The sequence below is a fragment of the Notothenia coriiceps genome, unplaced genomic scaffold (assembly GCF_000735185.1).
Source record: "Notothenia coriiceps isolate Sejong01 unplaced genomic scaffold, NC01 NC01_scaffold00000339, whole genome shotgun sequence".
NCBI classification, from domain to species: domain Eukaryota; kingdom Metazoa; phylum Chordata; class Actinopteri; order Perciformes; family Nototheniidae; genus Notothenia; species Notothenia coriiceps.
The window spans coordinates 3,180,790-3,193,123 of record NW_011333040.1 but is presented as its reverse complement, the minus strand read 5'-3'; the positions used below and the strand labels follow the sequence as shown (position 1 = coordinate 3,193,123).

Here is a 12,334-nt window from a genome sequence, read left to right as displayed (position 1 = left end):
TTCTCACACTAAAAAAAGCTCTCTTCAGAGCCACAGAATAAGTGGTGACCCTTTAATCAACTGGTTGTTTTTCTAATTAGTTTTATTATAGTATTAGTTGTAAGCATTTCATCTGAGAAGCCATAAACAATGCAAATTGTCTATCCTAAATTGGCAGAGCCCAAAAAGAAGACATTTTGTATTTATATTAATTTAATGTGCAAGTCATTTCCCTGAAGGTTTTAGTAAACACGTTTGATCTGAGTTTTCACCGACTGATTTTTTTTGTTTGCTTTCTGCTACAGGAAAACTAATTCGACCAACAACCACAAAGACAAGAATCTCCGCCAGAGGAATACAAACTGAGCAGCCTGTCTGCTGAGTAAGTATTAAATTATTAAAAGCCTAGTGGTTAATATGTATTACAAGCCTGTGGTCACAAGTTACAAGATGATCCACCGTATGATTGTATCAATGAAGGCTCTTGTTAACCACGGCAGACTGGGCTAATCGTTTTATTTTCTCATTATTTGCAGGTTTCATTTCACAAATGTATTGACCATATGAAAGTAAACAAGAAGGGTATCCATACCAGTTGTTAATAAGATGTATCTGCCATTACAAGTATGGAGAGTTCAATGAGGCATGCCTTATGATTTTATTGTGTGAGGATGCGAAAATTGAATTGTTAACAATATAACCATTGTTGCTGCATGCAGTTGTTGACGTTTATGATTTGTTTCCCCCTCCTATCCACACATTTTACATTTTGAATACTTCTAAAATAATGCATGCAAGATGTTGACCTTCTGTTTGACACAGAAATGGCTTCTTTTTTTCTTTCTCTTTTCTCTGAGAGTGGCTTCATTTAGATGATCTGTACTGTGTGTTGTAGAGGAAAACAAAACTTGGCAATGTAAAAGAAAATGCCACCATATTCTGGTATGACAGTTATGTACAGTTTTATCATTCCACTGCATACCGTTTTACCTGAAGATATCTATTGCGTTTTAAGGGCTTCGCAATGTCCCTCTAAATGTTATTAAGAGTTACTTTACTGTATGTATTAAATCACTAACTATGTATCAAAATACCATTTAATATATAAAGACTCTTCATATGATATGATGCACTTAAATGTTGAGGATAATGAAAAACTGTATAAACAACCTTTAGGAAATCTGTACTAATCATCCTAACATTGTTTTATAATTATGTGTATTGTACAGCATGGCTATTATCCTATGCAATTATTATCCATATCGATACCTATTGAAAAATCATTGCCGCTTTTGATTTCTCTGTGATAAAGCTTTAAACTAGTAGGATCACCTTAGAGCGCTGAAGGCAATCCGCACAGCAGCATGAATTCTTTACAGCTGACGTGGGAGGAGGCGGAGAAAGAAACATGCGTCAGAACCGACACGTGAAAAATCCCAAGGTCCCCAACTCATTTTTAAGAATAAATATCTCAAAAAATAAAGTGTGTCTGTTGAATCACTTTCTTTTAAAAACACATTTAGATTCAGATTCAAAATACTTCATTGTCCATTAAATGTATATATAATGGACATGTGTCAGTGCAAAAGTAGTAATGATTCGCACAGGCCGTCCTATAGAGATGCAGAAATATTAAAGCATTTTGAGAGCAGCACCATCGTGTGGGGTTTTAAATGACTGAGCAATCATGTGTCATCAATACCAGAAACAAGGACAAACAAACCGTGATTAAGAAATACTCACTTGTCTAATGCCAAACACGGTTAAAGACTTGAACATTCTGTCAACAATACATACTTCATATGTCGGTTTATTCTTCTTTTTCTGTTGTATTTTAGGCAGCATGACAAAGATGAAAACAGACTTTGGAACGGGCTCATTTACTGTTGTTTTTATTTATTTATCAAAAGACAAAATGCTGTGAAACCAGCCAAATAAATTCCAAAGTAACACTATTTTAAAGCACATAAGCTTTGTTGGTCTGCCTACCACATTTCCTTTCATGTGGTTTTGATATAAACTCTAGATTAGATGATAATTATGGAAAATATGCCTAAGCGAGCACCTGAAGTCGTCTATCTGATGAGGATTAGGGAGAGAAGAGGAACATCATATCAGTCCGTTCTTTTCTTCATACGGAGCCCAATTTATTGATGGCTAAATGGTTCATTTTTTATAGGCAATTCAGAATGTGTTTAAATCTTGGTACTAACATATTGGGACTTACTGATTGTCTACAGTGTTTATTTGTATGGCTTTACAAAGTCTCAAACACTGCATGTAAAACAGTTAATGAGTACATTTTGAGATAATGCTTGCAAATGTAAAGGTCCTGGCATAAATCATACCTTTGACCTGTATAAAAGTATGCTTATGGCATTTGTGAATAGCATTAAGAGGTGCAAAGAATGCCGAGTACCCTCCTAAATAAAATCATAGGTGTGGTCGGAAAAAAATGACTTGCATCTGGCTATAGTTTAAGTCATTCCTACCTAACATTATGAGAACTTGAGTGTTTTTTTCTCCTGTGTTTGTCATGAATTGTTGTGGGCATGATGTTCAACACATTTAGTGTGAAGTGCAGCAGCCCAGCAGAAGGGGGCGCTGGTGGATCATGGCTGCTGCCTCCTGGTAGCACAGTTGGTCACAGGGCTGATTGTTAAGCTTTCTGCAGATTTTCTATTACCAGCTGGAGAGTAAACATTTTTATGTGTTTCAAAAGTATTTTAATTGTCTTGACCTGATTCCCAGGATGTAACCGTGTCCTGGATTATTATGTCAGTGGGATCAGACCGTAATATAAAGAATTGTACATCTGCAGAGGGACATCTGTGAATTTCTGAACCATAAAAAAAAAAAAACACGGAACCAAAACCTTTGACAAAAACTGATTTGTAGTTTTGTCTGTGTGTGTTGACGTATCATTCAAGTAAAGAGATGTTAGGTAAAAAAAAGTCTTACGGATTTGTTCCTAAACATTGGTAGATTTAAAGTTTGGTGGCTTTGTGTATCGTTTTCTTTTTAATTCACACAGTAGCCTTTCTTTTAGACTTGCTATACTACTTGCGTTCTCTAAGAAACGTCAAAAATCATCCCTCTAGACACGATTTAGATCATAAAACATTGGAACAGAAACATAATCTGCTTTGAATTGCATTTTCTATATGATATGGGTCCCCCCACATTGTTCTCTCTGTTCATAATGTGTTGGGCACAACATGTATCTCAGTGTGCACTGGAGGCTAATAATCTGATGTTGACGGATCACATCTTTGCGACCTGCTACACAACATTGTGAGGACTACTGGTTCACCAACCAGGCGCAGCGACTCATTACAGTAGGTGTTTGTTTCCCATTTGAATTGTATGTAAATATTTAGCGAATGTGTGTGTCAAAGGGGCCCTATTATGCTCATTTTCAGGTTTCTTATCTGTATTTTGTGCCCCTACTGACATGTCTCCATGCTATAATTTCATGAAGGTCTTTTCTCATACTGCCTGTGATGCAGCTCCTCTTTTCCCCCTCTGTCTAAAACCAGAGCCCAGTCTGATTCGGTTCAAACGCAATACAAAATACACCCTCCAAAATGACTCAAAACTATTTAAACAAAAACGGAACGTGGGAATTGTGATTCACTGCATTGCTTTTAGCTAGCAGTAGGCTACATAAACTGGCTACTGAGTGCAAATCAGCCATGTGATATTGAGATGACCTCCCCCACGTGGTGATAATCGTGCCTGCAAACATTATGGAAGGTGATGAATGCAGTCTACTAAATACAGCATCAAGTGTGAACTTCTAATATGGGAAGTTTGAGATCAGGAGACTGCAATCTTACAGTGCTGAGGCCGAGGCACACTTGAGTTTGGTTTTGCTGAAAGATAACTGGAAAGAAGAGGAAGAAAACAGTACCGCCTGCAGACAGTAACATGCACTTTGTTGATAAAGAAATATCCATTCCTGCCATTTACATGTTATGAAACCACTGATGTGAAAAAAAATGATGGGAAAGTAGCAGAGTCTTGACATCTTATATTAAAGTATATCATTTAATATTTTAATCTGTATTTTATCTTCTTATATTCATAAATGTGCTTTCAAAAACCTTTTACCAGATTAATTTCCCATGTTGGACTTTGCTTTCAGAAAGCAAATCAGAAAATCTCATCCATTTTTGTATGATTAAAAATGTCTTCTTCAGAGAGTAAAACTGCAGCAAACAGAGTAAATGCTTCTTAGTTATAACCAAACACCACCTCAAGGTTGAAAGGAATTCCACCGACACTAGTCGTCCAAAGGCACTCCACTTACATTATAGTGTCCGGCGTTAAGCGCATTACGTTGTACACACACTACAACTTCCAACTAAACGGTTGGGCTCGTCCGGGATTTGAACCCGGGACCTCTCGCACCCTAAGCGAGAATCATACCCCTAGACCAACGAACCGCACAAGCGATGTTTGTCAACTCAGATATTTTCTTTTGGCACTTGCGAGCTGTTGCTTTTAAAACCACTTTGTTTTACTTACATGATACCTCTTAATGTATTTATATCATCATTTTGTTATGACGCCTCTAATGTAAAGTCATACATAAATGCACCTTAAGAATGAGGACAAAAACACTATCACTGCTCTCTAACAGTGGCTATTACATGACCACGTGTCTCAAAAGCGGAAAACAACTCTTATAATCCATTCTGTATGATTTAATCAATTTTACAGGTAGGCTATATCTAAAACGGCTCAGTTCATTTGGCTGGTAGAAATGATTTATTCCGTTTGCAGGGCAAACATAGACAAACATTTCTGACCATGCATAAAGACTTGACTTTATTCCTTTGACCTCCCATGGTTTTCTCTCAACTATTGAACAAGCTTTAAACTCCCAGGCTGGACTCTCGAGTCCTGCTCTCAGCTGTCCTGGCTGGGCGGGGTGAGCACCAGTGCCATCCTGATTGATTAGCCCCATCAATATTCACGTTATTAGAAAGCGCTGATGGATCATGGATCAGCGCTGTTTGGATGCCGGTGCTTGCTGCGTGCATGTGTGCATGCGTGTCACCACCTTCCACTGACAGAGAGCTCAGATATTTTGGGGAGGTGGAGATCATGCTTTGTCATTGAGCAGCTCAGCACTGTGGCACGTCCGACGCTCAGCATGCTGCATCCTGATGCGCGCTCAACTGCACGCTGTGGGGCTACCTGGATTTACACGCATTTCCCGTTCACCGCTTTTGCATGACCGTCGGATTGAAGGGAGCCAGGTATTGTTGACGCATCTCAATGTTTGAACCGGGGGAGAGAGGCACGTCCCAAGTGTCAAATGAGATACAACCTGTCCTACAGATGCGCCGTCACTGTTTTGCCTCCAGTGGCACCCCAAGTGAATGAGATTCATGATTAATTCCTCTGTTTTCACGGGCTATCCTTGAGCACAGCTCCTCTTCTTGTTCAAAATGGAAAGATTTCAGTCTAACATGCGCAAACGGTTGTACAGCCTGCCGCAAAACATTGGGCAAAAACCCTTCGTGATTGACGAAGGAGACAACGGCGACAAGGACACTAAGAGGAAAAGTATTCGGCTAAAACATTTGCCCTCCCCGTCTCCTGCAAGCAGTTGCAAGAGCATTGAGGAGGCCAGGAGCGAAGACTTGGGAAGGGACGTTACTGTGAAGACTAACTTGAACGGGGACTGTCGCTTATTCCGGGGCAGCATCTCCTCCATCACCGGGCGGCATCCTCCCGGGTCAGATCCCGCGGAGCAGCGGCGCCTCATCCCGGGAACCAGCGAGAGTTTCCCCGGTGAGCTGAGCCCCGGGGCCCAGCAGCGGGCAGCGGGGGGTCTGAGTGCCACTGCCGGGCAAGAATCAACGTTTGACCAGTCAAGTTTCATCAAGTTAGAAGGAACCGATCAAATCATACCTGAGGATGACCGGCTGTACCAAGCCGGCTTCATGCACCGGCAGTTTGGGGCGATGCTCCAACCAGGAGTCAACAAGTTCTCCCTGCGGATGTTGGGGAGTGAGAGGGCCGTGGAGCACGAGAGGGAGCGAGTGAAGTCTGCTGGCTTCTGGATAATCCACCCGTACAGTGATTTTAGGTAATTTGTATGCAGAAAACCTTTCTTCTGTTCTTTCAAAACAGTGGTGTCTTTACAAAAAAGTGCAGCAGTGATCCTGTCACATAGTTGTTTGGCATATAAATGTAAACATTATATTAGAATAGCATAATCTTGATTTAAAATGCCGTCAAAGTCACTGTAAACTTAATAGACACACTAATCCCCCATGTGCCAAGTGTTTTTTCTTTAATCACTGTGATGATGTTATGATAACATGATAATCAGGAGTGTGAGCCTGTGCAGAATAGAGGCATTAAAACGGAATGTGCCGCTGTAATCCTTACACATTGAAAAGATAAATGGCTTCATTTCTGAAAATGATCCTTTCTTAACACTCAGACTGTACAGGCCATTTTTACTGGCAACCATTTGATCCATCTTGGATGAATTGACAGGCTTACAAAATCCTCTTAGAAGCACAATGACAGCCAAATTATATCATACATATAAGATATTAAGTCCCTTTTTTGTTTGGCATAGAGAAGTGTTGTGTATATGGCTTTGTTTACACAAGAATATATCATATTGTATTCTAACTAACCTTTTATCCACCTTTTTTCCCTGTGTAAGCCAACCTGTAACTCCCTGATTTACCACCTACGTTTTTCCATGCATTCATGCACGCTTACATTTCATTGCACAATGCATGCAAACCAGTATTCTGTTCATCACCGCCATCAAGGGATTTTCATGACATTTAACCTTGAGGCTCACTGTCATCATACTTTCAGCGGCCAGTTGTATGCCGATGTGTGTCAGAGCAGTTTTTTTCCACTCATCTGAATTACACTTTTTTTTATCATTCAGCCAGGGCAATGGATTACAGAGAGTGCAGCAGGGGCTTGGAAAAGGGGTAATCAAAATAGGGTAACATGACCATTGGAGATATTAGAAGCACACATCAGTGGAGATTATTACAGTACAATTAGTCTAATGGAGCAGAGATGGTGTGGTCAGGGAGGGGACACACCACAAAACAGAGAAAACACAGAGAGATTGAAATGAAAATGATGTTGTGAGGAATCAGGACGCCCAGCTGTTAACTCTGTGTATGAGGTACAAGGTACTTTATACTGGGTTTGGATCACACTCTGGGCTCTTGAAGTGTACACTTTATCCTGCACATCCCATCCAAATCTTAACGAGTTTCTGGGTCTTTTGGTTTACGAGAAACCGTTGAATGATCTAATCCTAAAACTGTCACTCACTTCAAATCCTGTATGTTTCCACAACCACTGTTCTTCAGCACAACATAGTATATATCTTTTATAAACACAGTGGTTGGTTAGAGCATACATAACTGCTGTTTTTTTTATTAAAGCTGCCGTGGTTACAGCAACAGACATACTGAACTGGCACGGTTTCGTAAATATGTTTAATATGATTGCTGGTGGGCCTGAGCCACAGTACAGGTGTGTGTTAAGCCACTGAGCTGCATGCAGGCTGTTGTGCTTCGGCTGCGCTCTGGCAGCAAGAGATAAGTATCTCTAGTACAAATGTGATCCCTTTTTCAGCTGTCCTGATTGATCTAAGCTCCTTTCACCATTTTAAGCCTTTTTGTGTTCACTTTGCTTGTAACTCTGCACTCTTTGTGCTGTCATGCTTTTTAACGCAGTTGCACTCTGACCCAAATAGCACAAGATTCCTTTCTGGACCGAGAGAGGTCCAGAGACCCCACCACTGACAGCTTTATGTTGATGGTAGCACCAGATTACACCAGCAAGTTGTCTGATCTGTGTGGCCCTGAATGCTGCGTGCATGGTCAGCTGATGATCAAACTGGATGGTCTGCAGGGGCAGTAATGCACTGTCCCCTGTAGACCAGTTTTTTTTTGGTCCAGCTGTTCCAGGGTTCTGCAGCACGGTTACGTGTGCAGAGCAGTAATGCTAACTACTCAACATCTGGCTGATGGGACCTGACTTCTGGAGATGACATGGATTCCCAGGAGAACGGTGGATTTAGCGAGAGAGGGGAAGTGCAATTAGGACCAGTGTGTCAGCGCAGAGACAAACAGGCAGATGAAGAGAGGAATGCAAATGCTTTGTTTGGCAGGGAACAACAGAAAGCTGATTAGAATGGACACCCTGTCCTTTACTGGCAAGATATAGAGGTATTTGTCAAATAAGCGCTTTTGAAAGCATTCCCTCTACATTTACTCTCCCTTCTCTTGAGTGTTTGGCTCATACATTGTGGTTACTGCATGCTGCCTCAGATGTCACTTAAGTAACCTTAGTGGTGTAATGCATGCACCCTCGCAGGTCTGCCCCCCCACACAGCATTCTGCTAGCCCTGCAGGTGTGTCAGGCTCCTGTTGGATCGATCAGTGGTTAATTAGGTCTCTGAAAAGGATCCGACATGCAATCACATGCATGCATGCTTTCTCATCTCATACACACTGAAGATGGACATTGGGGAATACATCTTGGCTGGTTGTTATGTGTTAGAGCTCTTCATTGCTGTGTGTTTCCTGTGATTGTAGGGTATTCTGATATCCATACAGGTCTGTCAAATCAGGGGAACAAACCCACTGACAATGTAAAATGTCAATATAGTAAACAGAGTTATTAAAAACAGCTTTTGGGTCAGATATGACCATTTTATATTTAGCTGTTGGATGCAACTTGCAAGATTTTTTAATTAAGCTATGAATTTTTATGAAAATGTTTTGCAAACTTTGAAACTCAAATAGCCTTTTCAATGCAATTATAAATTGAGCTGATCAATCTGCTGCTGATACTTGAGGATTAAGTTAGTTGTGAAAAATCTATATTCCCTCATAAGCAATTCAGATGAGTTTCAATAACCCATTTTCCTCTCCATCCCTGTGGACAGAAGCCCACTTTTTGAAGATAATTAGTTTCTAAAGTAAACTAATTTCTTGCTTTGGTAATGTTTATGCTCAATCTGTTTGTTTTAATTATTTATTAGCCTTTGAACACAGATTTACTGGATGATTTGCAGTTACAGTGTGAGAGTGCAAATTGCACAGGGATTCATTTATTTTTGAAGTTCCTACATGTCCAGAATATATCTGAATATTATGAAGCATATATTCAGTATGCACATAGACACAAACAATCTGGCTTAAAGTCTCCTGTGTAAACTGAACAGCAACCATTGTTAAACTTGCCTTTAAGTTTGTCCTGTGTCTCTCTAAATCTTTCTAAATAAAACCGTGCAAACAAATTAACAATATTCAACAAAAATATAACAATAAGTACTCTTAAATGCAGTGCAATTATTTTCATTTTTGATCCAAAATTGATTCTTACCTCAGATTGATTTTGTTGTCGGTAAAATACACAAAAAGTTTGAAAAATCCCAGAGACGAATGTTAGAGCAACAATATTAAGTTTACTATTAAATATATTAAATTGGAACCAGCAAATGTTGCCCTTATAACTCATAAAGGAATAAAAAGCCCCTCTAAAAAACAAAGACAAAATCACTTATTTATCCTCAAATCAAACAATCATCTCAGTTATGGATACCATGTTAAAGATACATTTGTAGTTCCTGATGATTCATCTAAATACCTAAAAGACTCTGGCCCGCTGTTATCTACAACATGAGTTATTTGTGTTGGTGTGTTTCGTTTTACTGGGATCTGACCATGCTGCTGCTGATGGTGGGAAACCTCATCATCATCCCTGTGGGCATCACCTTCTTCAAGGACGAGCACACGCCGCCCTGGATCGTCTTCAACGTGGTCTCGGACACCTTCTTCCTCATGGACCTGGTCCTCAACTTCCGTACAGGTATCGTGAAGGAGGACAACACGGAGATCATCCTGGACCCGCAGAAGATCAAGATCAAGTACCTGAAGACCTGGTTCGTGGTGGACTTCATCTCCTCCATACCCGTGGACTACATCTTTCTCATCGTGGAGACGCGCATTGACTCAGACTTTTACAAGACGGCCCGAGCCCTGAGGATCGTCCGCTTCACGAAGATCCTCAGTCTGCTGCGGCTGCTGCGCCTCTCCAGACTCATCCGCTACATCCACCAGTGGGAAGAGGTAGATCCTGCAGACACGACTCTTCGGATCTTCAGATCTGACTTCACATTAACTAATAAAGCTGCAACAATTTGTCAGTTAGTTGCCACTTACTCAAGAGAAAATTAATCAGCTATTAATCATTTTACTCATTTCAAAAACAAAAGACAGAAATTCTCCATTTCCATCATTTGAAATTGTGAATATTTTATGTTTATTACAATATTTAATTTAACATTTTTGGGTTTTTAAACGCTGGTTGTGCAAAACAAGTGATTTAAAGACACTCTGCTCATGTTCAGAGAACTAGTGATGGCCATTTCTGAGATTTCACAGAACAAACAGATAATCATTTATGAAAGTAATCATTATTTGCAGCTTTAATCTCGAATGTTCCTCTGACAGAAGTGCTTTTCACGGGGAGATCCCCTCGCATTAGCAGATTTCTGCTAACTTGTAGCCTTGTCTGGATTACCACATATTTTTTCTGTCAAGGAAAATCATGATACTGCGTATTTTAAAAACAAATGTACAAATTCTTAATGCTCTAGAGAGTACATTTGTTGGTTCCTCTCTAAGGCTCACACACAATCAAATGACGTAATAACATGTACTTCCCTGAATTATTTTATTTTTATAATTCCAACTGAGGCTGCATTCCCCAGAGCCCATTAATGTTGCTTGCAGATGATTACGCAACAGGGAAACAGCCTCATGTGGAATATAGAAGATTAAGAAAAGTGCGGCCTGGTAAAGGACCCCCGTGTCCATTGGCTCACAGAGCATCTATTGTATATTTTAAATCCTCTGATAGCATTATGAGGGAATTGAAATTTCATAGATTAATCTGTTTCACTGTTTTAGTTAGTTAATGCTGATAATCTCTGCAACAGGTTTTCCATATGACCTATGACCTGGCCAGTGCCATGGTACGCATCATGAACCTGATCGGTATGATGCTGCTGCTGTGCCACTGGGACGGCTGTCTGCAGTTCCTGGTCCCCATGCTGCAGGACTTCCCCCACGACTGCTGGGTCACCAGGAACAAGATGGTGGTAGGTGCACTATGACTGATGGGCTCCTGCATGAACACAGGCTCTTCTGACAAAGTTAAAACAGTTTTAGTTGATAATTTAAAATATTTTTTACTTTTACCTTGGTCTTTTTCCTGATAGCAAGTCGGTGTGTTTCAGCTGAAAAAATATGATCTCAGATATTTCCATGCACCGATCAGGATTTAGCAAGATTTAAATCTTTTGGAGGACAGTTATTACGGTTATTTGGTCAGTGGCAATCAAATCCGTTCAACACCCACTTTGTGATGATGAAGCAGAATAACTGAGGTTTTGAACATTAAAATCCCCCCAAATTTCATTTTAACTTTCCAATTTAGTCATGGATATTTGATATTTTATAGAAATGCTTAACCATTAAAGCCTAATTTGTATTGGCTTTAAAACCACACAATCATATTTAGGCTGCCACAGTTCGATCAACTGATAGACAACAAATTAAGTGGCAACAGTTGTATAAATATTAATTATTATTGCTTAATGAAATTTGCCAACAGTCCTTGGTTTAAGGCTCTCAAAAGTACATATTTGAATATTTTCGTTGTCTTATACGCCAGTAAACCAAATATCTTTGGATTTTGTAATGTCAAATTAAATAAGATATTAAAAGAAACATTTTTCAGAATTGTCTGACACTTAGACCCAGCAAATTAATACTAGAGTTAAAATTGGCAGAATAAACTATTTTGAAAATAATCTTCTGTTACAGCCATAATTATTCATGGTTTCAAGTATTTAGACATAAACTATATTAATATTCCCTCTGAGTACAGAATATAATAATACATATACTGATAATTGAAGTAGGCATCAGAGAATAATCCAGGGCAGGTGTGCAGGTGGATAAATCAGCATGCATATTACAAGGCGATATGTTCTTGGCTCCTCAGCAGGCTTCACCGCCAACAAACCTGGAAAAGAAATGAGTCATCACCGCTGGTCTTCATCTTAAACTGTGGATCGGTTCACAAAGTTGTGCTGCAGCGTTTATGTTTAGGTGATAAACTTTCCTCCTCTTTGTCTCCTACAGAATGACACCTGGGGTCAGCAGTACTCCTACGCCCTGTTCAAGGCCATGAGTCACATGCTGTGCATCGGGTACGGCCTGTACCCCCCCATCGGCATGGCTGACGTGTGGCTCACCATCCTCAGCATGATCGT

At 40.0% G+C, this 12,334-nt stretch overlaps 1 protein-coding gene, 1 long non-coding RNA gene and 1 other non-coding gene across 3 annotated transcripts in view; 2 read left to right on the top strand and 1 right to left on the bottom strand.

Annotated features, from left to right (window-relative positions):
• Nucleotides 1-255: 255 nt before the first annotated feature.
• LOC104942646 (uncharacterized) lies at nt 256-1,462 on the top strand. The gene is made up of 2 exons (XR_798035.1): nt 256-361; nt 516-1,462. It is a non-coding gene; the product is annotated as an uncharacterized lncRNA (long non-coding RNA).
• A 2,893-nt stretch (nt 1,463-4,355) lies between these two features.
• On the bottom strand, nt 4,356-4,427 carry trnap-agg (transfer RNA proline (anticodon AGG)). Its single transcript has one exon. It is a non-coding gene; the product is annotated as a tRNA-Pro (tRNA).
• Nucleotides 4,428-5,459: 1,032 nt separating this feature from the next.
• LOC104950121 (potassium/sodium hyperpolarization-activated cyclic nucleotide-gated channel 3-like) overlaps nt 5,460-12,334 on the top strand; it is a 14,543-nt gene continuing 7,668 nt past the window's right edge. Inside the window, 4 exon segments of the mRNA XM_010776599.1 lie at nt 5,460-6,082; nt 9,698-10,121; nt 10,994-11,155; nt 12,204-12,334. The exon segment at nt 12,204-12,334 is cut by the window's right edge and continues 70 nt beyond it. Coding sequence (XP_010774901.1) covers nt 5,460-6,082; nt 9,698-10,121; nt 10,994-11,155; nt 12,204-12,334 — 1,340 coding nt within the window.